At 44.5% G+C, this 26,290-nt stretch overlaps 1 protein-coding gene across 1 annotated transcript in view; it reads left to right on the top strand.

Moving 5' to 3' along the window:
* Window positions 1–203: 203 nt before the first annotated feature.
* ANGPT4 (angiopoietin 4) overlaps window positions 204–26,290 on the top strand; it is a 95,047-nt gene continuing 68,960 nt past the window's right edge. The window contains exon 1 of the mRNA XM_085619563.1: window positions 204–680. Within this exon, the coding sequence (XP_085475689.1) occupies window positions 411–680 (270 nt within the window). The 5' untranslated portion in view covers window positions 204–410. The remainder of the gene's footprint in view (window positions 681–26,290) is intronic.

Here is a 26,290-nt window from a genome sequence, read left to right as displayed (position 1 = left end):
ACGCCCAAGAGACAGTGAGAGGAGGCCGAGCAAGAACTGAGGCGCAGAGGGAGGGAGCGAGAGAAAAGTAGGGTGACAATGGAGGACAGCGTATGCTGAGTGGAAGAGAGAGGATGGGGCAGACAAGAGGCCAGGACACTGGGGCAGAGAGCGAGGCTTCACGAGTGACTGTCCAGGACAGTGGGAGCCCAATGTAGGCAGGTCAGGTCAGGTCTGCTTGGTCGCGAGGCCTCACAAACGCTGCCAGTCGCTGCGCAGGTGCGCACAGGTCACGTGGCCACTATCCCGTGCCACAAGAGGGCCTTTGGGACAGCACGCGACCACTGAGGTATTATCAGGTACAGGCGCGTTCCCAGGTACTTCCCCACCCCTCCATTATCACCAGGGAAGAGCAGGTGAGAGTCGAGGCCATGCGTGCAGTTGGGCTCCTGGGGGCCCTGCTCTACGTCACCACCGCCTGCTGTGCGGACCCTGACCGGGGCGTCCATAGGAAACCTCCCCGCGGGCCCTGCTCTTACACCTTCGTCCTGCCGGAGCCCGTCCAATGCCCGCCCAGCGGGGGGGCAGCCGCAGCCCCGCCCATGCAGGGAGACTCCCCTCCGCTAGGGGGCGACGAGTCCAGGGAGAGACTGCAAGAGCTGGAGAGCGTCCTGGAGAATGCCACCCAGTGGCTGCTCAAGGTGAGTGCCTGACACCCTAGCGCCCCCTACCGGCCAATAGAAAATACTGTGCATACCGACCAAACCAGGGACACACCATATAACAAGCCAACAACTGGACACCATCACCCCACTTTCATTATGGCAGTGGGGGGTCCAATAATCTATACCACCCCAGATGAATAGCCCCGTCGTCCCACCAGAGCCCGCGGCAGAAGGCATGAATCACTGCCCAACCGTTGTGGTAATGATAATCCCCCACACAACAGGCCAGGCTGGCGGACTCCATCCGCAGTGAGCTCTGCTCGCAGAGGGCTGCTTCCCTGTTATGGTGTCTGTGAGCAGAGTCCTCTCTGGGTGCTGTTGGTGGTAGGGTGCTTCTTCTGATAGCGCTCTCTGGCAGCAGAGTTCTTTCTTTACAGTGCTCTTCGAAGGGAGAGTGCGTCTCTCTGAGGGTGCTCTCTGGTGCTTCTCTGTGAGGGTGCTCTCTGGTGCTTCTCTCTGAGGGTGCTCTCTTGCCCTTCTATCTGAGGTTGCTCTCTGGTGCTTCTCTCTGAGGGTGCTCTGCTGCTTCTCTCTGAGGGTGCTCTCTGGTGCTTCTCTCTGAGGGTGCTCTCTGGTGCTGCTATCTGAGGGTGCCCTCTGGTGCTTCTCTCTGAGGGTGCTCTCTGGTGCTTCTCTGTGAGGGTGCTCTCTTGCGCTTCTATCTGAGGTTGCTCTCTGGTGCTTCTCTGTGAGGGTGCTCTGCTGCTTCTCTCTGAGGGTGCTCTCTTGCGCTTCTCTCTGAGGGTGCTCTCTTGCGCTTCTCTCTGAGGGTGCTCTCTGGTGCTTCTCTCTGAGGGTGCTCTCTGGTGCTGCTATCTGAGGGTGCTCTCTGGTGCTTCTCTCTGAGGGAGCTCTGGTGCTTCTCTCTGAGGGTGCCATCTGGTGCTTCTCTCTGAGGGTGCTCTGGTGCTTCTATCTGAGGGTGCTCTCTGGTGCTTCTCTCTGAGGGTGCTCTCTGGTGCTTCTCTCTGAGGGTGCTCTGGTGCTTCTATCTGAGGGTACTCTCTGGTGCTTCTCTCTGAGGGTGCTCTCTGGTGCTTCTCTCTGAGGGTGCTCTGGTGCTTCTATCTGAGGGTGCTCTCTGGTGATTCTCTCTGAGGGTGCTCTCTGGTGATTCTCTCTGAGGGAGTTCTGGTGCTTCTCTCTGAGGGAGCTCTGGTGCTTCTCTCTGAGGGTGCTCTCTGGTGCTTCTCTCTGAGGGTGCTCTCTGGTGCTTCTCTCTGAGGGTGCTCTGGTGCTTCTATCTGAGGGTGCTCTCTGGTGATTCTCTCTGAGGGTGCTCTCTGGTGCTTCTCTCTGAGGGTGCTCTGGTGCTTCTATCCGAGGGTGCTCTCTGGTGCTTCTCTCTGAGGAAGCTCTGGTGCTTCTCTCTGAGGGTGCTCTCTGGTGCTTCTCTCTGAGGGTGCTCTGGTGCTTCTATCTGAGGGTGCTCTCTGGTGATTCTCTCTGAGGGTGCTCTGGTGCTTCTCTCTGAAGGTGCCCTGGCGCTTCTCTCTGAGGGTGCTCTCTGGCGTGTCTCTCTGAGTTTGCTCTTAGGCACTTCTCTTTGAGGGTGCTCTATCATCGTAGACTGTACAGTAGCAGTGTGCGTCTCTCTGAGACTTTTCTCTAGGAGGAGAGTTTTTTTCTCGGGGCGGGGGGGGTCCTTACTTGTCGCACACTGCACCCTTTTGAGAGTGCTCCATGGTCACAGAATGTTTCCTTTCTGAGAGCGCTTTGTGCTTTCTGACGGTAGAGTGCTCTCTCTGAGAGTGGTGTCTAACCAATGCTCTATGATTGCAGGGTGCTCTGTATTTAGAACTCTCTTACCAGAAGAGGAAGTGCATTAAAAAAACAAGCATTTGCAATGCAATAGGTCTCGCATTACTGCTCTGCAGCACCAATAGCTCATACTTTCAGTAATGCAAGACCTAGTGCATTGCTAATGCTTGCGTAGTGCGCCAGGAACTAGCATTGTATGTCTCAGTGTAGTACCGCAAGTTGCTCCTAGAGGTCCCTAGTGAGCAAGGCACCAGCACTGCATGTCTAGGTACAGTATTGCAAGCTGCTCCTAGAGGTCCCAGGTGAGCAAGGCACCAGCGCTACATGTCTAGGTGCAGAACCGCAAGCTGCTCCTAGAGGTCCCTAGTGAGCAAGGCACCAACGTTGCTTGTCTAGGTGCGGTACCGCAAGCTGCTCCTAGAGGTCCCTAGTGAGCAAGGCACCAGCACTACATGTCTAGGTGCAGTACCACAAGCTGCTCCTAGAGGTCCCTAGTGAGCAAGGCACCAGCACTACATGTCTAGGTGCAGTACCGCACGCTGCTCCTAGAGGTACCTAGTGAGCAAGGCACCAGCATTGATTGTCTAGGTGCAGTACCACAAGCTGCTCCTAGAGGTCCTTAGTGAGCATCATAAACTTTTGGTCACATATGGTACTGCACCCTGCAGAAGATATGGTAAATCCACCCTACCCATAATGCATTGCACGCAAGACAGTACCACAAGTACGTTCAAATAGCTATGTCCATATATACAATTAGTAGCTTTAAAATGTGACATAATAAATACTATCTTAATTCCGCGTTCGGTTGTACTCTATGTGGAGCTGATGAAGGGAAATTTATAGAAGGTCTAACATAAATCTGAGATCTGCTAGCGAGTAAAGGAACCTGCCAACCTCGTTTAGGACCAAGTCAGCGTCCTGTCTGAAGGCCTTTAAGAAAATAGTGCCTCAAGGCTGTAATTAAAACCTAGGGCGTAACAACACATGTAATAGGGCTCATGGGAGGTTTCAAGAACAGACAAGGCGGTACTAAGGAGGGACTATTCAGCCTAATGACCAATGAAAAGCCACCATTTACAAAGGACAGGGACAGGAGCCAATTAAAAAGTTGGGCGGAGCTTTAAGCCCATATCCTGAATACAGTACGTCTCGAAGAGACAGCGTATGCGCTGCCTAGGCGAGACCTAAAAAAGTGAACTGTGATGCTGTGCACAAAGGGGATGGGTGGGTGAGTGGGGTGTCTGGGTCAAAGGCGTGGTTAAAAAACCAAAATATTCGGTCACTTTTTTAGGTCTTGCCTCGGCAGCGTTTGTGCTGCGGCTGCGAGACATGCTGTATCTAGGATATGAGCTTGAAAAAGCGCCCATCTTTTTCATTGGTTCCTGTTGCTGTCCTTTGGAAATGCTGGCTTTTCATTGGTGAATACATTTAGTAGTCCCCCCTTTCGGAATTTTGTATCCTCCCCTAAGGACTGGCCCTCTTACATGTGTTCTTACTGTTCAGGTTATTTATACTTGGAGAGAACTCTTTTTTTTTTTTTTTTGTTGGGCTGCCTCTTTGCTCGTTAACTTCTGTTTACTTGTGCAATGAAACTTTGTCACATCACTTTATGCCCACACCAGACTCGCACACGGATCCCCAGCTCCCCAGTCAGCAGCTTTCAGCTTCGCCATATCCTTTCCCTAGCCATGTTGCAGGGTGCAGTACCACATGTGGCCAAAAGAGGTCCCAAGGGACACCTAGTGACAGCCTATGGCACTGCACCCTCATAACACTGCTTGTTTTAACATGGAGTCTATACTGCCATTTTCACTTCCAGCGCTACAGCACCATAGCAGGTGTTTTATATTAGCGTTGTTTACTTTGTTGACAGGCTTTACAAAAAAAATACAAAATACAGATAATTGTAAATGATCCTGATTCGTTTGGACTGGTCCCCGCCCTTATTCACTCTTCTGTTCCTCCCTTTCAGTGCTCAGTTCCTCTTAAGTTAGGTTAGCCTTCTACAAATAACTAAACATGCAAACGTGAGGTTTTCTTTTAACTATGCTCTCAGAGCATTGCTTTTGAAAACAGCGTTACTTTACCAGTTCTGGAAATAATGTGTACAAAGGAGTTGACTCCTTTTGCAAATTAAAGGTGTGGTGCAATGCTTTGTGTCTGAGCAGGTTAAACGTTTTCAGAAAGTTACTGCTTTACATTGGGCACACTTTGTGCTCTTTCTTAACTACTTGCACTTGTGATTATGCTGGAGTTGATGATGGAACTTTGCCTGAAGTGAATTTGTAATTATAGCACTAATGGCCCCTTAAGAATAGACTTATAGATAACTCGTCAAATTCAGAGTATTCTGCACTCAACCTGCAGGTCAGGGGGGTTAATGCATGGCATCGTCCCATCGAATCTCTTTCATCCACAAGTACCTTTGGGTGGGCTAGTGTCTCCTCTGAAAGCTGGTAGATGCAGCTTGAAGCGCTACATAAAATTTGAATTCACCTTTGAATGAATGAGCCAATGGTTGAAGGTAGTGCTGCAGCTAAGAGGTGTAATTGCCCTCTTTTTCAATGTTCATCACTTCTCTCCCTTTTTAGATTTGAGAATCCTGGCATCAGTAAGTGGATTTGTCTGTTAAACGTATTCTTCTTTTACATTAAGATGTGCTCTGTAGACTGGAGGCCAGGATGACGTGAGGTGTATGCATGTGATCAATCTTTGGCAGTGACTGTATTAACCTCTTCAGTGCCCATGACGAGATAGTCTCATCATGGAGCACGTTTGCGCTGTGCCCATGACGAGACTATCTCGTCATGAACCCCACCCACTAGTGCAACGCCCGGCACAGGAGGGGGAAAGGGCGTGGCACTGAAGGGGTTAAAAGTAGTCTTTCTTAAACTGTTTTCTCATTTGCTTTGTTACAAAACCCTCACAATCCAATGCCAAATGCTTGTTTTAATAGAAAACACCTAACTACCAATGCCTCCCATATACTGTTCTGATAGGTAGGTCTGTTATTAAGGTTTTTCTGAATTCCAATCAATGAGACTCAGTTCCTGCTTTCCAACTCCAATAATAATGGAGCAGCCATAATCCTTTCACTATAAATCCCCTGAAGCGGTGGGAAGACATTGAGTCTTGTCTATCAGCCTTAGCCATGGCTTTTTTTTCTCAACTAGCGCACCATGGAGTGCCAGGTGAAGGTGTGTGTTACTGTTAGTCTAGTGCCTTATTGTTCTTTATTTTCCTAAAATTGGCTGTAGTTCATCTTTTTCAGTTGGCACATTTCATTTTGAAGATATTTTTTCCATGTCCTAATATGCAGTAATGTTTGTTATTCAACATTTCTTTCAAATTGAGTAGTGCATTTAAAAAACTGTATGCACAGCTGCCATAATGGATTTTTTTAAATACAAATAGCATTACACTTTCCACAGTAGAGGACAATCATGTTTATTTTACATATTTAAATTGACCTGCATTACTTGAAGTATATAAATCAGGAACTTTTCAAAATAATGGGTACTTCATGCTATACCAAATACTACAGAAAAAGACACACAACGGAGTTCTTTATTTTATTAACGTGGGAAAGGCTTATCTATTGCATACGCAAAAAAACCAGTGCCATTTACAATTCCAATAGCTCAAATTCCAATAAATGTGAGACCTATTTCATTGAAAATGCTTGTTTATCTTTCACCTTCAGGTAACTACATATAAAATAAGGCACAGCTTTAATGAAAAATAAATGCAAGTTAAGTTAATCAGTGGGAAATGCACTATTGTACATTATGAATCCTTTATTATGCACTGGAGAGGTCTGTGCCTGTAACTAGATAGCTACAGAACTCAATCCTGGTTGGTGCAGGGAAGAATAGTGGCTTGTTTATGTTTAGTGCTACGAGGTGCCAGTTTATGATAGAAAGCACTGTGAATATGCAAGTCATTATTTTAAACTTGCATTACACAAAGTATAAGGTAGGCTGCTAACAAACGTGCAAAAAGGTTTAAGATAAATTAGAACATTGGAATGTTGGAAGCTCCATTGAAAACAATGGAGTGCTCCGGGCTTATAATGGCTGGTATAAGCCCGGAGTTCCAACATTCCAATGTTTCTTTGTTCACAGCTCTGGCTGTGAACAAAGGCTTCAGAGAGCCTGAGGGGAATTTAATCCCCTCGTGCTCCCTGAAGGCTTCGTTTTATTTGTTAGAGCAATCCGCCCTCTAGTGGCAGAATGTTCTAATAGCCTTATAGCCCTTCGTAGCAGGGCTATACAGGCTTTTAAAGTCCCTCTGCTTTGTTAAAGTCACTCGCCTTCGGCTCCGGCCTTTAACGATGCAGCGGGCCTTTAATAGCCGGTATAGCCCGCTACGGAATGTTGAGAGCTCAATTGAAGACAATGGAGTAGCTCTGGGAATATATAGGCTGATATAAGCCTGCAGCTCCAACATTCCAATGATTGTCTTCTCTCTGATACCAGAGTGTTTTGTATTCGGTGTTTCTGATTGCAGAGTAATTTCTATTCTGTGTTCCCTGATTGCAGTGTTATCTATTAATTGCTCTCTGATTGCAGAGTGCTTTCTATTCGATGCTCCCTGGTTGCAGAGTGTTTTCTATTCATTGCTCTCTGATTGGAAAGTGCTTTGTATTCAGGGCTCTCTGACTTCAGAGTGTTTTCTGTTCAGTGCTCTGACTGCAGCGTGTTTTCTGTTCGGTGCTCTCTGATTGCAGAGGGTTTTCTATTTCGTGCTCTCTGACTTCAGAGTGTTTTCTGTTCGGTGCTCTCTGACTGCAGCGTGTTTTCTGTTCGGTGCTCTCTGATTGCAGAGGGTTTTCTATTTCGTGCTCTCTGATTGCAGAGTGTTTTGTATTCCGTGCTCTCTGATTGCAGTGTTTTGTGTTCAGTGCTCTCTGATTGCAGAGTGTTTTGTATTCGGTGTTTTCTGATTGCAGAGGGTTTTCTATTTGGTGCTCTATGATTACATAGTGTTTTGTATTCCGTGCTCTGTGATTGCTTAGTGTTGTGTATTCCGTGCTCTGTAATTGCTTAGTGTTTTCTATTCTGTGCTATCTGATTGCAGAGGGTTTTCTATTTGGTGCTCTATGATTGCATAGTGTTTTGTATTCCGTGCTCTGTGATTGCTTAGTGTTGTGTATTCCGTGCTCTGTAATTGCTTAGTGTTTTCTATTCCGTGCTATCTGATTGCATAGGGTTTTCTATTTGGTGCTTTGTGATTGCAGAGTGTTTTGTATTCCGTTCTCTGATTGAAGAGTGTTTTCTATTTTGTGCTCTCTGATTGCAGAGCGTTTTGTATTCAGTGCTCTCTGATTGCAGAGTGTTTTGTATTCAGTGCTCTCTGATTGCAGAGGGTTTTATATTCTGTGCTCTCTGATTGCAGAGTGTTTTATATTCCGTGTTCTCTGATTACAGCGTCTTGTATTCAGTGCTCTCTGATTGCAGAGTGTTTTGTATTCTGTGCTCTCTGATTGCAGAGGGTTTTCCATTCTGTGCTCTCTGATTGCAGAGTGTTTTGTATTCCGTGCTCACTGATTACAGTGTCTTGTATTCAGTGCTCGCTGATTGCAGTATGTCTTGTATTCAGTGCTCACTGATTGCAGCGTGTCTTGTATTCAGTGCTCTCTGATTGCAGAGTATCTTCTATTAGGTTTGATTACAGAGTTTTTTGTATTCCGTGCTCTCTGATTACAGTGTTTTGTATTCAGTGCTCTCCGATTGTGGTCTGTCTTGTATTCAGTGCTCTCTGATTGCAGAGTGTTTTGTATTCAGTGCTCTCTGATTGCAGAAGGTTTTCTATTTCGTGCTCTCTGATTGCATAGTGTTTTGTATTCGGTGCTCTTTGATTGCAGAGTGTTTTGTATTCGGTGCTCTTTGATTGCAGAGTGTCTTGTATTCAGTGTTCTCTGATTGCAGCGTGTTTTGTATTCAGTGCTCTCTGATTGCAGAGTGTTTTCTATTCCGTGCTCTCTGATTGCAGAGGATTTTCTATTACGTGCTCTCTGATTGCAGAGTGTTTTGAAATCAATGCTCTCTGATTGCAGAGTGTTTTCTATTCCGTGCTCTTGGATTGCAAAATGTTTTGTATTCAGTGCTCTCTGATGGCAGAGTGTTTTCTATTCGGTGTTCTTTGATTACAGAGTGTCTTGTATTCAGTGGTCTCTGATTGCAGAGGGTTTTCTATTTAGTATTCTCTGATTGCAGAGTGTTTTGTATTCAGTTCTCTGATTGAAGAGTGTTGTGTATTCAGTGCTCTCTGATTGCAGAGTGTTTTGTATTCGGTGCTCTTTGATTGCAGAGGATTTTCTATAACGTGCTCTCTGATTGCAGAGTGTTTTGTATTCAGTGCTCTCTGATGGCAGAGTGTTTTGTATTCTGTTCTCTGATTGCAGAGTGTTTTCTATTCGGTGCTCTTTGATTACAGAGTGTCTTGTAGTCAGTGCTCTCTGTTTGCAGAGGGTTTTCTATTTGGTGTTCTATGATTGCATAGTGTTTTGTATTCCATGCTCTGTGATTGCCTAGTGTTTTGTATTCCGTGCTCTGTGATTGCATAGTGTTGTGTAGTCCGTGCTCTGTAATTGCTTAGTATTTTCTATTCCGTGCTCTCTGATTGCAGAGGGTTTTCTATTTGGTGCTTTGTGATTGCAGAGTGTTTTCTATTTCGTGCTCTGTGATTGCATAGTGTTTTGTATTTTGTTCTCTCTGATTGAAGAGTGTTTTCTATTCCGTTCTCTCTGATTGAGGAGATTTTTGTAATCTGTTTTCTCTGATTGAAGAATGTTTTCTATTCCATGCTCTGTGATTGCATAGTGTTTTGTATTCCGTTGTCTGATTGAAGAGTGTTTTGTATTCAGTGCTATCTGATTGCAGAGTGCTTTGTATTCAGTGCTCACTAATTGGAGAGTGTTTTCTATTCCATGCTCTCTGCAGTGTTTTCTATTCATTGCTCTTTGATTACAGAGTGTTTTGTATTCCGTGCTCTATGATTGTAGTGTCTTGTATTCAGTGCTCTCTGATTGCAGCATGTCTATGTTGGAAAACGAGGCAGCATCTGTGAGGCCTGCACAAATAACATGACTACATTTGTCCTTCACTGGGACCCAAACACCCAATTGTAGCGCCTGACTCTCAGAGGGTAGCGTTGCAGAGCAGTCTGAGGCTTACTCAAGGTAGGTGGTGGTGTGGGCTAGTAATCGCCATTTGCAGGTGCACAAAAATAACACTCAATAATTGATTGTCCAGTCTGTATTTTGCTTTATAAAAGTAAGAGTACAATTATTAAATACACACACTACTCAATACTATGCACCAATTTACAAATATACATAAGCTTTTGGAATTACTTTGTGACATTGCATAACATCCCCACCCCTCCAACAAAGGGGGGGGGGGGGTTGGGTCTAGTACCACCACTCCAATGTATGCACATCAACTTGCCCCCAATGCAGATAGTTGAACATAACCTGGAGCGAGGGCCCTGCGCACTGGCACCATCCCAGTGGCGACCCACCCCATTACCTCAACAAGCATTAAAAAGGGGTAAACCTGCCTTGCTGACACATGACCCTGACTGAGCATCTCCTACTGACCATAAAGTATGCACCTCTATATCTTAAGGGCTAGCAGTCTGGGGACTTCACCCAAGCGCAGCAGCAAGAATCCATGTTTACGCACACTTTAGAATGACAGTACTCTTCACCTTGGTTGATCATTTGAATGCATTGCAATTACAGCCCCTAAAGGCATCACAGATGAAATCACAGGATTGCGCATATACAGCCAGACACCCTAGCAGGACTGTCTGGCAACATAGCCCCACTTGGCTTATGACATCTCCTTACACATGTGACTTACAGTCCCTTCAAAAGAAGTACTCCTGGCAACTACACTTCTCCTGCAGTGCACCTCTTCACTTTAAAAGGAATCACAGGTAAAAGTATGGGATTACGTAAATACAGCCAGACCCCCTAGCAGGAAGGTCCAGCAACATAGCTCCATTTAGCTTAACATCACCTTACACTTGTGACTTACAGTCCCTTCAAAAGAAGTACTCCTGGCAACTACACTTCTCCTGCAGTGCACCTCTTCACTTTAAAAGGAATCACAGGTAAAAGCATGGGATTATGTAAATACAGCCAAACCCCCTAGCAGGAAGGTCCAGCAACATAATTCCATTTAGCTTAACATCACATTACACAGGTACTTCACTTTACACATGTGACTTTCAGTCCCCCTAAAAAGAAATAACCAAAAGTAAATGCATTTCGGTGCAATTACACCACTTCACCTCCAGGGGATGCCCTTTTCCAGACATCCCAACTCAGCCCTTCACTCCATGATGCACTTCATAGTACACCCTCAGCTGTAGAACATAAGTTCCAGCCTAGAAGGTGTTAAAGGCTGGCTGAGCCCTTGAGGGGTTATTCTTTCAGATGCCCCGTGAAACTTATGGGTGGATTGTTCTTCTTTATGCTGGGGGAGGCTGCGGTGCTCCTGCAGCCCCCCTGCACCCCTTTTCACACATGAAGGTGACCCCCTCCTCTGGGGGCCACCAGACACCAAAATGGCAGATTTCTTCGTGCTGGGGGGGGGGGGGGGAGAAAGACTGCGCTTCTCCAGCAGCTCCCCCAGCACCTTTTCACAAGTGAGGGTGACCCCCCTCCTCTGGGGGCCACAAAGCACCAAAACAGCAGATTTCCAAATGCCTGGCGAGGCATTATGGGGCGCTTCATGCTCCTCTTTACCAGCCCCAGCCACTGGGAACACTCTCCTCTGCCCTCGGGGTCTCTGATTCATCAGGGTGCTGTCTTCACTGGCTCCCTGCGCCCGCCTTTCGCCTGTCTCTCCTCCGTGGCCTCTCTTCTCCCTGCGCAGAGGCCACTGCTCCTGCGCACCAGTCCTGGGCTCTTCTTCTGGTGCTGTTAGGGTCCTGGGGGCAGTCAGGGGGTCTCTCCTTCCAACTGCCCATTGCGCCAGGCTCCAGCACCTTCAGCCTCAGCAGACCACACCCCAGAGAGAGCTTCTCTTCCTGTGCAGGCACTTGTTAAAAGTTGAGTAGGGGGCTGGCAGGAAGTCTCTGTTGGTCCTATCAAACAGCGACACATCACGTCCCTGCCCCTGCTCCCTCCTTCTTGTCCAGCCTCTGGGTTTGTTAAAAATGGCGTCCTCCAGTGTCTCTGGCCACATGGCCTCTGAAACCCAACTCCTTCCATCCTTGGTGCAGCCTGGTGCCTGGCACCTAGTGATGGATGAGCCTGTAGCCCCACCCATCATCTCTTCATGGAGAGGAGGCCCTCGCTTGTGGAAGAAAGGTTATCAATCCATCCAGCTGAGGTCAGCCCTCAGCCTGGGTCTAGTTATGGCTGGCTCGGAGAAATATGACAGTTCTGGATGACCCAAAAGCAGTACAAATATGACTTTGGACTCTGCAGAATACTTCTTTTCACATTTGCTACATTGGACTTAAGTGCGTGTCCGGAATCTGTAGGCCTAATGGAAGTTAATCTAGCCCCTGGCTCCACATTCCCATAGGGGAATAATGAAGTGAAAAAACAGTAAGACACACTGACTTTCCCTGGCATGTTTCTTTCCAGTGTATAAAGCCTATTCCAGGTCACCACCCAATACTGCATAAGTCCTGCCACACCATTCACTTTGTAGCTGCTCCTGGACTGCGCATGCTAGGAATCTCCCCTGCGCAGCCCGTACACGTGTGCACACGCATGTACACATGTGTCTGCATGTAACCAGCCCGGTGTCCCTTACTCCAGCTGCTGAACAGTAGCTTGGTCAAGCCAGTGGAACACCAGTAAAATCCCCATGCAGTCTCTTACATCCTAAGTTCACTGTGGGTGAGTCCCAATTTATGAGGCTCCCCCACAGTAAAAGCTCAACAATTAGGTGCTCAAAAAGTGAAAAATCCGGGCGGCCCATAGTGTCAGAACCACCTTCTAACAGTCTTGTATTCAGTGCTCTCTGATTGCAGAGTGTTTTCTATTTGGTGCTCTTTGATTACAGAGTGTCTTGTATGCAGTGCTCTTTGATTGCAGCGTGTCTTGTATTCAGTGCTCTCTGATTGCAGAGTGTTTTCTAGTCGGTGCTATTTGATTACAGTGTTTTGTATTCCGTGCTCTCTGATTACAGTGTTTTTTTATTCAGTGCTCTATGATTGCAGTGTCTTGTATTCAGTGCTCTCTGATTGCAGCGTGTCTTGTATTCAGTGCTCTCCGATTGCAGAGTGTTTTCTATTTGGTGCTCTCTGATTGCAGCGTGTCTTGTATTCAGTGCTCTCTGATTGCAGAGTGTTTTGTATTCAGTGGTTTCTGATTGCAGAGGGTTTTCTATTTGGTGCTCTATGATTTCATAGTGTTTTGTATTAATTGCTGTCTGATTGCAGAGGGTTTTCTATTCCACGCTCTCTGAATGCAGAGTGTTTTTTATTCAGTGCTCTCTGATGGCGGAGTGTTTTCTGTTCGGTGTTCTTTGATTACGAAGTGTCTTGTATTCAGTGCTCTCTGATTGCAGAGGGTTTTCTATTGAGTGCTCTCTAATTGCAGAGTGTTTTGTATTCTGTTCTCTGATTGAAGAGTGTTTTCTATCCAGTGCTCTTTGATTGCAGAGTGTTTTCTATTCCTTTCTCTCTGATTGAAGAGTGTTTTGTATTCAGTGCTCTTTGATTACAGAGTGTCTTGTATTCAGTGCTCTCTGTTTGCAGAGGGTTTTCTATTTGGTGTTCTATGATTGCATAGTGTTTTGTATTTCGTGCTCTGTGATTGCCTAGACTGTTTTGTATTCCGTGCTGTGTAATTGCTTAGTGTTTTCTATTCCGTGCTCTCTGATTGCAGAGGGTTTTCTATTTGGTGCTTTGGTATTGCAGAGTCGTTTCTATTATGTGCTCTGTGATTGCACAGTGTTTTGTATTCCGTTCTCTTTGATTGAAGAGTGTTTTGTATTCCGTTCTCCCTGATTGAAGAGTGCTTTCTATGCCGTTCTCTCTGATTGAAGAGATTTTTGTAATCTGTTCTCTCTGATTGAAGAATGTTTTCTATTCCGTGCTCTGTGATTGCATAGTGTTTTGTATTCCGTTCTCTGATTGCAGAGTGTTTTGTAATCAGTGCTCTCTGATTGCAGAGGGTTTTCTATTCCGTGCTTTCGGATTGCAAAATGTTTTGTATTCAGTGCTATCTGATTGCAGAGTGCTTTGTATTCAGTGCTCTCTGATTGGAGAGTGTTTTCTATTCCATGCTCTCTGATAGCAGAGTGTTCCCTATTCCGTGCTCTCTGAATGCAAAGTGTTTTGTATTCCGTGCTCTCTGATTAGTGTTTTTTTAATCAGTGCTCTATGATTGTAGTGTCTTGTATTCAGTGCTCTCTGATTGCAGAGTGTTTTCTATTTGGTGCTCTTTGATTACAGAGTGTCTTGTATTCAGTGCTTTTTGATTGCAGCGTGTCTTGTATTCAGTGCTCTCTGATTGCAGAGTGTTTTCTATTCGGTGCTCTTTGATTACAGAGTGTCTTGTATTGAGTGCTCTTTGATTGCAGCGTGTCTTGTATTCAGTGCTCTGATTGCAGAGTGTTTTCTATTTGGTGCTCTCTGATTGCAGCGTGTCTTGTATTCAGTGCTCTCTGATTGCAGAGTGTTTTGTATTCAGTGCTTTCTGATTGCAGAGGGTTTTCTATTTGGTGCTCTATGATTTCATAGTGTTTTGTATTAATTGCTGTCTGATTGCAGAGTGTTTTCTATTACGTACTCTCTGATCGCAGAGGGTTTTCTATTCCACGCTCTCTGAATGCAGAGTGTTTTTTATTCAGTGCTCTCTGATGGCAGAGGGTTTTCTGTTCGGTGTTTTTTGATTACAGAGTATCTTGTATTCAGTGCTCTCTGACGGCAGAGGGTTTTCTATTGAGTGCTCTCTAAGTGCAGATTGAAGAGTGTTTTCTATTCAGTGCTCTTTGATTGCAGAGTGTTTTGTATTCCTTTCTCTCTGATTGAAGAGTGTTTTCTATTCGGTGCTCTTTGATTACAGAGTGTCTTGTATTCAGTGCTCTCTGTTTGCAGAGGGTTTTCTATTTGGTGTTCTATGATTGCATAGTGTTTTGTATTCCGTGCTCTGATTGCCTAGTGTTTTGTATTCCGTGCTCTGTGATTGCAGAGTGTTGTGTATTCCGTGCTCTGTAATTGCTTAGTGTTTTCTATTCCGTGCTCTCTGATTGCAGAGGGTTTTCTATTTGGTGCTTTGGTATTGCAGAGTGTTTTCTATTATGTGCTCTGTGATTGCATAGTGTTTTGTATTCCGTTCTCTCTAATCGAAGAGTGTTTTCTATTCTGTTCTCTCTGATTAAAGAGATTTTTGTAATCTGTTCTCTCCGATTAAAGAATGTTTTCTATTTCGTGCTCTGTGATTGCATAGTGTTTTGTATTCCGTGCTCTCTGATTGCAGCGTGTTTTGCATTCAGTGCTCTTTGATTGCAGAGTGTCTTGCATTCAGTGCTCTTTGATTGCAGAGTGTCTTGTATTCAGTGCTCTTTGATTGCAGCGTGTCTTGTATTCAGTGCTCTCTGATTGCAGAGTGTTTTCTAGTCGGTGCTATTTGATTACAGTGTTTTGTATTCCGTGCTTTCTGATTACAGTGTTTTTTTATTCAGTGCTCTATGATTGCAGTGTCTTGTATTCAGTGCTCTCTGATTGCAGCATGTCTTGTATTCAGTGCTCTCTGTTTGCAGAGGGTTTTCTATTTGGTGCTCTATGATTGCATAGTATTTTGTATTCCATGCTCTGTGATTGCCTAGTGTTTTCTATTCCGTGCTCTATGATTGCATAGTATTTTGTATGCCGTGCTCTGTGATTGCCTAGTGTTTTCTATTCCGTGCTCTGTGATTGCAGAGTGTTTTCTATTCCGTGCTCTGTGATTGCATAGTGTTGTGTATTCCCTGCTCTGTAAGTGCTTAGTGTTTTCTATTACGTGCTCTGTGATTGCAGACGGTTTTCTATTCCATGCTCTCTGAATGCATAGTGTTTTGTATTCAGTGCTCTCTGATGGCAGAGTGTTTTCTATTCAGTGCTCTTTGATTGCAGAGTGTTTTCTATTTCGTGCTCTGTGATTCCATAGTGTTTTGTATTCCGTTCTCTCTGATCGAAGAGTGTTTTCTATTCCGTTCTCTCTGTTTGAAGAGATTTTTGTAATCTGTTCTCTCTGATTGAAGAATGTTTTCTATTCCGTGCTTTGTGATTGCAGAGTGTTTTCTATTCTGTGCTCTCTGATTGCAGAGGGTTTTATATTCTGTGCTCTCTGATTGCAGAGTGTTTTGTATTCAGTGCTCTCTGATTACAGCGTCTTGTATTCAGGGCTCTCTGATTGCAGAGTGCTTTGTGTTCAGTGCTCTCTGATTTCAGAGGGTTTTCTATTCCGTGCTCTCTGATTGCAGAGTGTTTTGTATTCTGTGCTCTCTGATTGCAGAGTGTTTTCAATTACGTGCTCTGTGATTACAGAGGGTTTTCTATTCCATGCTCTCTGAATGCAGAGTGTTTTGTATTCAGTGCTCTCTGAATGCAGAGTGTTTTCTATTCAGTGGTCTTTGATTGCAGAGTGTTTTGTATTCCGTGCTATCTGATTACAGTGTCTTGTATTTGGTGCTCTTTGATTGCAGAGTGTTTTGTATTCCGTTCTCTCTTATTGCAGAGTGTTTTGTATTCCGTGCTCTGTGATTGCATAGTGTTTTGTGTTCCATTCTCTCTGATTGAAGAGTGTTTTCTATTCGGTGCTCTTTGATTACAGAGCGTCTTGTATTCAGTGCTCTCTGATTGCAGAGGGTTTTCTATTCCTTGCTCTCTGATTGCAAAGTGTTTTGTATTCAGTGCTCTCTGATTGCAGAGTGTTTTGTATTCCGTGCTCTCTGATTGCAGCGTGTTTTGCATTCAGTGCTCTTTGATTGCAGAGTGCTTTATATTCAGTGCTCTCATATTGCAGCTTGTCTTGTATTCCGTCCTCTCTGATTGCAGAGTGTTTTCTATTCAATGCTCTTTGATTACAGAGTGTCTTGTATTCAGCGCTCTTTGATTACAGAGTGTCTTTTATTCAGTGGTCTTTGATTGCAGAGTGTTTTCTATTCAGTGGTCTTTGATTGCAGAGTGTTTTCTATTCAGTGGTCTTTGATTGCAGAGTGTTTTGTATTCTGTGCTCTCTGATTGCAGAGTGTTTTCAATTACGTGCTCTGTGATTACAGAGGGTTTTCTATTCCATGCTCTCTGAATGCAGAGTGTTTTGTATTCAGTGCTCTCTGATGGCAGAGTGTTTTCTATTCGGTGCTCTTTGATTACAGAGTGTCTTGTATTCCGTTCTCTGATTGAAGAGTGTTTTCTATTCAGTGCTCTTTGATTGCAGAGTGTTTTCTATTTCGTGCTCTGTGATTGCATAGTGTTTTGTATTCCGTTCTCTCTGATCGAAGAGTGTTTTCTATTCCGTTCTCTCTGTTTGAAGAGATTTTTGTAATCTGTTCTCTCTGATTGAAGAATGTTTTCTATTCCGTGCTTTGTGATTGCAGAGTGTTTTCTATTCTGTGCTCTCTGATTGCAGAGCGTTTTATATTCTGTGCTCTATGATTTGCAGAGTGTTTTGTGTTCAGTGCTTTCTGATTGCAGAGAGTTTCCTATTCCGTGCTCTCTGATTGCAGAGTGTTTTGTATTCAGTGCTCTCTGATAACAGCGTCTTGTATTCAGGGCTCTCTGATTGCAGAGTGTTTTGTGTTCAGTGCTCTCTGATTGCAGAGAGTTTTCTATTCCGTGCTCTCTGATTGCAGAGTGTTTTGTTTTCTGTGCTCTCTGATTACAGTGTCTTGTATTCAGTGCTCGCTGATTGCAGCGTGTCTTGTATTCAGTGCTCTCTGATTGCAGAGTGTTTTCTATTAGTTGCTCTTTGAATAGAGTGTTTTGTATTCCGTGTTCTCAGATTACAGTGTCTTGTATTCAGTGCTCTCTGATTGCAGTGTCTTGTATTCAGTGCTCTCTGATTGCAGTGTCTTGTATTCAGTGCTCTCTGATTGCAGTGTCTTGTATTCAGTGCTCTCTGATTGCAGAGTGTTTTCTATTACGTGCTCTGTGATTACAGAGGGTTTTCTATTGTATGCTCTCTGAATGCAGAGTGTTTTGTATTCAGTGCTGTCTGATGGCAGAGTGTTTTCTATTCGGTGCTCTTTGATTACATAGTGTATTGTATTCCGTTCTCTGAAGAGTGTTCTCTATTCAGTGCTCTTTGATTGCAGAGGGTTTTCTATTTGGTGCTCTCTGATTGCAGAAGGTTTTGTATTCCGTGCTATCTGATTGCAGTGTCTTGTATTCCGTGCACTCTGATTACAGTGTCTCGTATTCAGTGCTCTTTGATTGCAGAGTGCTTTATATTCAGTGCTCTCATATTGCAGCTTGTCTTGTATTCCGTCCTCTCTGATTGCAGAGTGTTTTCTATTCAATGCTCTTTGATTACAGAGTGTCTTGTATTCAGTGCTCTTTGATTACAGAGTGTCTTTTATTCAGTGGTCTTTGATTGCAGAGTGTTTTCTATTCAGTGGTCTTTGATTGCAGAGTGTTTTGTATTCCGTGCTAACTGATTACAGTGTCTTGTATTCGGTGCTCTTTGATTGCAGAGTGTTTTGTATTCCGTTCTCTCTTATTGCAGAGTGTTTTGTATTCCGTGCTCTGTGATTGCATAGTGTTTTGTGTTCCATTCTCTCTGATTGAAGAGTGTTTTCTATTCGGTGCTCTTTGATTACAGAGTGTCTTGTATTCAGTGCTCTCTGATTGCAGAGGGTTTTCTATTCAGTGCTCTCTGATTGCAGAGTGTTTTGTATTCCGTTCTTTTAGATTGAAGAGTGTTTTCTATTTCGTGCTCTGTGATTGCAGAGTGTTTTGTATTCCGTTCTCTGATTTAAGAGTTTTCTATTCAGTGCTCTGTGATTGCCTAGGCCTAGTGTTTTGTATTCTGTTCTCTCTGATTGAAGAGTGTTTTCTATTACGTGCTCTCTGATTGCAGCGTGTTTTGTATTCCGTGCTCTCTGATTGCAGCGTGTTTTGCATTCAGTGCTCTTTGATTGCAGAGTGCTTTATATTCAGTGCTCTCATATTGCAGAGTGTTTTCTATTCAATGCTCTTTGATTACAGAGTGTTTTCTATTCAATGCTCTTTGATTACAGAGTGTCTTGTATTCAGTGCTCTTTGATTACAGAGTGTCTTTTATTCAGTGGTCTTTGATTGCAGAGTGTTTTCTATTCAGTGGTCTTTGATTGCAGAGTGTTTTGTATTCCGTGCTATCTGATTACAGTGTCTTGTATTTGGTGCTCTTTGATTGCAGAGTGTTTTGTATTCCGTTCTCTCTTATTGCAGAGTGTTTTGTATTCCGTGCTCTGTGATTGCATAGTGTTTTGTGTTCCATTCTCTCTGATTGAAGAGTGTTTTCTATTCGGTGCTCTTTGATTACAGAGTGTCTTGTATTCAGTGCTCTCTGATTGCAGAGGGTTTTCTATTCCTTGCTCTCTGATTGCAAAGTGTTTTGTATTCAGTGCTCTCTGATTGCAGAGTGTTTTGTATTCCGTGCTCTCTGATTGCAGCGTGTTTTGCATTCAGTGCTCTTTGATTGCAGAGTGCTTTATATTCAGTGCTCTCATATTGCAGCTTGTCTTGTATTCCGTCCTCTCTGATTGCAGAGTGTTTTCTATTCAATGCTCTTTGATTACAGAGTGTCTTGTATTCAGTGCTCTTTGATTACAGAGTGTCTTTTATTCAGTGGTCTTTGATTGCAGAGTGTTTTCTATTCAGTGGTCTTTGATTGCAGAGTGTTTTGTATTCCGTGCTATCTGATTACAGTGTTTTGTATTCCGTGCTCTGTGATTGCATAGTGTTTTGTGTTCCATTCTCTCTGATTGAAGAGTGTTTTCTATTCGGTGCTCTTTGATTACAGAGTGTCTTGTATTCAGTGCTCTCTGATTGCAGAGGGTTTTCTATTCCTTGCTCTCTGATTGCAAAGTGTTTTGTATTCAGTGCTCTCTGATTGCAGAGTGTTTTCTATTACGTGCTCTGTGATTACAGAGGGTTTTCTATTCCATGCTCTCTGAATGCAGAGTGTTTTGTATTCAGTGCTCTCTGATGGCAGAGTGTTTTCTATTCGGTGCTCTTTGATTACAGAGTGTCTTGTATTCCGTTCTCTGAAGAGTGTTTTCTATTCAGTGCTCTTTGATTGCAGAGGGTTTTCTATTTGGTGCTCTCTCATTGCAGAAGGTTTTGTATTCCGTGCTATCTGATTGCAGTGTCTTGTATTCCATGCACTCTGATTACAGTGTCTTGTATTCAGTGCTCTCTGATTACAGTGTCTTGTATTCGGTGCTCTTTGATTACAGAGTGTCTTGTATTCAGTGCTCTCCGATTGCAGAGTGTTTTCTATTCCGTGCTCTTTGTTTACAGAGTGTCTTTTATTCGGTGCTCTCTGATTACAGTGTCTTGTATTTAGTGCTCTCTGATTACAGTGTCTTGTATTCAGTGCTCTCTGATTGCCGCTTGTCTTGTATTCAGTGCTCTCCGATTCCAGAGTGTTTTCTATTCCGTGCTCTATGATTGCAGAGTGTTTTCTATTCCGTGCTCTTTAATTGCAGAGTGTTTTGTATTCCGTTCTCTCTATTTACAGTGTCTTGTATCCAGTGCTCTTTGATTGCAGTGTTTTGTATTCAGTGCTCTGTGAAAGAAGAGTGGTTTTTGTTCCGTGCTATCTGATTGCAGACTGTTTCCTATTCATTGCACTCTGCAGAGTGTTTTCGTTTCAATGCTCTCTAATAGCAGATTGTTTTCTTTTTTGTGCTCTCTGATTGTAGCGTGTTTTTCTATTCGTTGCTCTCTGATTGCAGAGTGTTTTGTATGTCGTGCTCTCTGATTACAGTGTCTTGTATTCGGTGCTCTCCGATTGCAGAGTGTTTTCTATTCCGTGCTCTATGATTGCAGAGTGTTTTCTATTCCGTGCTCTTTAATTGCAGAGTGTTTTGTATTCCGTTCTCTCTATTTACAGTGTCTTGTATCCAGTGCTCTTTGATTGCAGTGTTTTGTATTCAGTGCTCTGTGAAAGAAGAGTGGTTTTTGTTCCGTGCTATCTGATTGCAGACTGTTTCCTATTCATTGCACTCTGCAGAGTGTTTTCGTTTCAATGCTCTCTAATAGCAGATTGTTTTCTTTTTTGTGCTCTCTGATTGTAGCGTGTTTTTCTATTCGTTGCTCTCTGATTGCAGAGTGTTTTGTATGTCGTGCTCTCTGATTACAGTGTCTTGTATTCGGTGCTCTCTGATTGCAGAGTGTTTTGTATTCCGTTCTCTCTGATTGCAGAGTGTATTCTATTCAGTGCTCTTTGATTGCAGAGTGTTTCCTATTCATCGCTCTCTGCAGAGTTTTTTCGTTTCAATGCTCTCTGATAGCAGCGTGTTTTTCTATTCGTTGCTCTCTGCGGTGTCTTTCATTGAGTGCTCTCTGATTGCAGAGTATTTTCTATTTCGCCCTCTCTGATTGCAGCCTGTTTCGTATTCCTTGCTTTCTAACAGCAGAGCGACTCTCTCAGGGTGGTATCTGGTAGCAGTTGCTGACCCCTCATAGTGGTTAGTTCTATCGACCAAGACTGTGCTCTTTGCTCGCATGTTAAAGTTTGCTTCTAAACACAATCTTCTCCACCTCGGCTGGTGTTTTGTACGCGCCTGAGGCCGGTGGCGGTGGTGCTTGTCCACAGGGGCCGAGTTTCTGGGCATCGCGGCCATGCGGTCGTGCAGGCAGAGCTCCCTGGTGGGCCCACTTACTTTCTTTACGTCTCTTCCCCGCATTTGCACACCCGCAGCCCGGTTCAGGGGCGCGCTTTCGTCTCCCCGTGCCCGAATATGTAGATTACTTAGTGCCCTTGCACAGCGCTCCGACTTCCCTGGGTTGGGTTAGTGCAGCGTATCATCGCTCCCTGCCCTCCGATCAGGTACCTTCCGGTGCTCACTTTCTCACCCCGCGGCAGATATCTTTGTTAGGCGGTGCCTTCCTCGTGCCCGAGTATGCAAGGTGCTCATATTCAGCGCTCCCATACCTTCGGGTCGCATTCGCGCTGGGTCTCTGCTTTTCGCTCGTTCTTTGTGAATCAAGCCCAAGACAAACAATGAATCATACATTTCTGTCCAAATACTAACAATGGGAACCATTAGTCCTTTCCCGAGTGAAGACGGCTGAAGGAAGGAAGGAGAATGAGGATGGTGGGTGGTAATGTGAGGCATGAGCTGAAGGCCATAAGCATCTCGTTAAGAAATGACGGAGGTGTTGTAAATGTGACTGGGACAACATTCGCATAGCAGTGAACAGTCAGCTTTACAAAGTGAACAGACCTGCGAGAAGCACTATTTTAACGCTTCAATTAGGGCCATAAATTCGATGCTTAATTGCCTTTAATTTCAGCTAATTTTGATATTGTGCAGAACAACAAACAATGCCACCGATGTCCTCTGGGGTCATTGTTTTCTCTGTCTGCCTCCAAAGGAATCACTGAAATAGCTTTGAGTATTTGGCTGCATTACTTATTCAGAAACAAAGGGTTTCAGCAGCTGGAGCAATGCCTCGCTGGAGCAGCTGAAGAGAGAAAAGGCAATCTCTGATTTGGGTGCTAATGCAAAACAGCATTTACAATGCAATGGTCTCGGCATTGGTAAAGTTAAAGCTATTGGCATTGCTCATGACATTATTTTTGTTTATGTTTTTTGTTTTTAAAACATTTAAAGAAACGGCATTGTCATGAGCAATGCCAATAGCTCTAACTTTAACAATGCCGAGACCGTTGCATTGTAAATGCTTGTTACCCTGGTTTCCTTATGCCCCGCTGTCCGCTATCTCACTCTAGTAAGGTATTCCAAACATCTTTCTCTAGAAACAGTGAAGATGGGCCTGTTGTCTTCTAGGATTCCTCATGATTGCTTGCTATTAACTTTTGGAGAGCCCTCTGCGACTGCTACCCATCTGGGTGCCCAATCGCTTATCATACCACTGACACAACATGAAAAGGAAGAATAAATGGGGTTTCAATTGCTTTCTAAAGTCCGAATGAGAGACACTGTGGCCTAATGGGTTTGGTAATGCATTCCAGGCGGTGGCTGTTTGGTAGACCAGTGAACAACTTCTTAGTCTGGCTTTCCTGATACTTGGAAAGGGAAAGTAAGTGTGTGGAAGCAAAACAGGGGAGCATATTTACAAGACCCTGTTGCCACAGGAATGTCACTTTATATAACGTTCGCGTGGCGATCAACCCTTCGCCTTATATACAAGGCGGAGTTAAGCCACTTAACGCCGCCTTGTAAATAAGGCCCCCTTTCATGCTACACTTAGCGTGAAACGGGCATGCAGTGGGTGTTGCGGTGGGCGTTCTGCCGCAACACCCATTGATTTTTATGCTGCCCCTATTTACAAGGGTGGCGCAAATAGGAGGCAGCGCCAAAATTAAGACCAGAGAAATCCTGGCCTTAAGATGGTGAAAAGAGGAGAAATGCTTAATTTCTCCTCATTTTTGCTGTTTCCATGTGTGCTGCATTGTACAGCACACATAGAAACACCAAATCGCCATGAATGATTGTTCATGTGCAGGAAGGTGTAGCTTCCTGCACGTACACAATCATTTAAAAACATTATGATTTGGAACTTCTATATGCGCTGCACAATGCAGCACACATAGAAGTAACAATTCGCCATTCTGGATTGTTTATGTACAGGAAGGGACACTTTTCTGCACATAGACAATCATTTCCCCAATGCAGGCACCCTTGCACTATGGTGCAAGGGTGCCTGCATTGGCGCTAGGCAGCTAGATTTAGCGCAAGCGCTAGGGGAATCGCTGGGCTGCACCGCATATTTGTGAATACGGCACATCCCTGCGTTTTCAGAATGGGAGAGTGTGGCATTAAGCAAATATTCCTATCGCCACGCTTCGCTATTCCCTTATACATCTGCCCCGAAGTCTGCAGGCCGGATTATGATATGAGCCTGATTTAATTCATGGCAAGTGGCCCGATTCTACTCCAGGACGATGGAATACATTTCTGTCACACTAATGGACGAGCTGCCCCCCAAAGTTAGAAATGTCTGCTGGCCCAGCAGACATTTCTAGTATTGGCAGGAACCGCCGTCACAGTGGTTCCTGTTAAGACATTGTAAGTTTGATGGATGGCTCGATCAACACGACGAAGCAAAATAACAATGTTTTTTTCATTTTCAAAAAAGAAAATCTCAAAGCGGAATATTATTTTTGAAAATAAAAAAAAGCAATGCCCACCCTTGCCATGTGAGTTTTATATGGCCCTTATCAGCAGGTTTTTCCTGGTGGTGTCAGGCATTGAAATCCGGCTGTATGTCCGCCCATCTTAATTACATGGGCAGACATACAGCCAAACGTCCGACAGCCTTTAGTCTGGCCGTCGGAGGGATTTCACCACAATGGTAGAGTAGACTCTTCCGTTGTCAAATGGTAAAATCCATATGATTCTAAATTGGGTGGGTGGACCATAATGTAGGCGGGAGGGAACTCCATTGCCACTGAAACTGAGTTGCCTCTCTGCCAACATTTAAATCAGGCCATATATCTCTAAAAGATGCCTTGCCCTCAAGCGTCTCCTGCCAAGGAAGCATGAACCTCTTCTAGGGAAATGAAAGCAGACAGTTCTCAATTCGGCTGGCAGGTCCAGTTGAGGTATTGGAAGTGGCATCTCCGATAATTTCTATGCTTGCGTGTACTCTTTAGATCTCGCCTACAGACAGATTTTAGTAGTGTGTTATTGAAGACTTGTTGTGGACAGTACCAATACTTTGGCTTTGGATCATCCCACTGATTACTACTGGTTGATTTTCTTGTCAATCTTATATGCAGGCTTCTTATTCAATGACTTTCCTTTCTCTTCTTGTGTTTTTCCTACCCTGAAAGCATAGCTTTTTTTTTTACCCTCTTTTTGAATGGAGGACTTTTTTTATGATACATTTTTTTTTTTATTTAACCGCTCCATGATGGTGTTTTCTTGCTCTCTTCCTCGTGTGATGCCTCCCCGCTCGGCGCACTACCCCAATCCACTATTTCCATGTTGCTCCCTTCTTCCAAGATCACCTGTTGCATTCTCCACCCATCCACCGTAGGCTTTTTTTTAAATTTGATTTTTTTTAACCCCCATCCTCCGCTGTGGGTTCACTGTCTTCCACTCTATGTTGCTCCTTACTTCAGTATTCACTGCTGGCCCTCCACCCCACCCCCATCAGCTTCCACCTTGCTCCCCTGCGACTCACTGTTGCATTCTTTGAAGAAAAACATTTTGGAGGGCTTGGCTGACACCTGCAATTTTCTACCAGGCGGCTCCTTCTTCTTTAATGCGCTTTTGCTCTCATCTATTAATTTACCACTTCAAGAAGGGCATGTGCCATCTTGGAGTGGTAAATTAAAAGTGAGAAAACAATGGCTGCAGTGTCACGACGCATATGTTCGCATGCATTTGTACAGATGCATGCTTATGTCACCCTGCTGAGGGCTTATTTGTTTGCCAATTCAGTTCTTCATCAGTTTTTCCCTTTTTTGCCCAACAGCATAAGCAACAAGCATTTACAATGCAATGGTCTCGGCATTGTTAAAGTTAGAGCTATTGGCATTGCTCATGACATTATTTTTGTTTATGTTTTTGTTTTTAAAACATTTAAAGAAACGGCATTGTTATTTACAATGTCAATAGCTTAATCTCTCTCAAATGCGAGACCTATTGCATGTGCACCCACACACAAAGCCACCCACACACACAGAGCCACCCACACAGAGCCACCTACACAGAGCTATTCACATAGAGCAACCCACACACAAATAGAGCCACACACACAGAGCCACCTACACACACACAGAGTTACCCACACACAGACAGCCACCCATGCATAGAGCCACCTACAAAAAAAGCCACCCACACGGAGCCACACAGACAGAGGCACACACATACACACACACATCACACATAAAGCCTCCCACACACACACAGAGCCACCCACACTTACACAGGCCATGTTTACGTAGCCGAACACAACACATTTTTAGGGAGTCAGAGAGTATATTTCTATTTAGAGCTTTAACTTTCCATGCAGACAGGAGATGGGTGTGCAGGCAGATTGGAAAAGCAGAATGAAAAAGTGGAGGACTGCAAGGGGAGAAGTGGGATAGCAATGCTAAACTGCTAAGAGCGACAAGGTGAGAGGAAAATAGTCCCTCGCACACTGTAATACAAGCACTGGTAAGAGAACACTGAAAGCAAGAGGCAAGAAAAGTAATCATTATGGGCTGATCCAGAATATGATTAATACTATCTGAAGCCAATGACTGAAACAGGAAGAACACAAACAGCCGATGGATACAATAGGTCGACCCAAAGTGGCAGTTATAATTTTTATTGGTACTCCCAGAGGACGCTCAATTTAGTACAATATCTGAAGCCAATGACTGAAACAGGGAGAACACAAACAGCCGATGGATAAAATAGGTAGACCCAAAGTCTAACCCAAAGACGGTCTTACTTAATTCTTCACAGAACGCACGTCACCGGGGCCTTTAGCTTCCCCGTGGTGTACTTACCAGCTGGACGCCAGGCAGACACACAGGGAGAGCAGGCACAGCGCGGTGCGGAGCTCGGGGCACACATTCCGTGACTCCCTGGACTTCACAGACGCCGGAGATCACGTCTCCTTCCCTGCCTTGGCGGCCCCTCGGTCCTGCTCTGCCTTCGCTCCCTCGTTTGGCTTAGCCGGGGTTGCTTTCT

Source organism: Triturus cristatus, chromosome 7 (assembly GCF_964204655.1).
Source record: "Triturus cristatus chromosome 7, aTriCri1.1, whole genome shotgun sequence".
In the NCBI taxonomy this organism is placed as follows: domain Eukaryota; kingdom Metazoa; phylum Chordata; class Amphibia; order Caudata; family Salamandridae; genus Triturus; species Triturus cristatus.
Note: the sequence above shows the minus strand (reverse complement) of the source record. Positions and strands in the feature narration are given on the sequence as shown.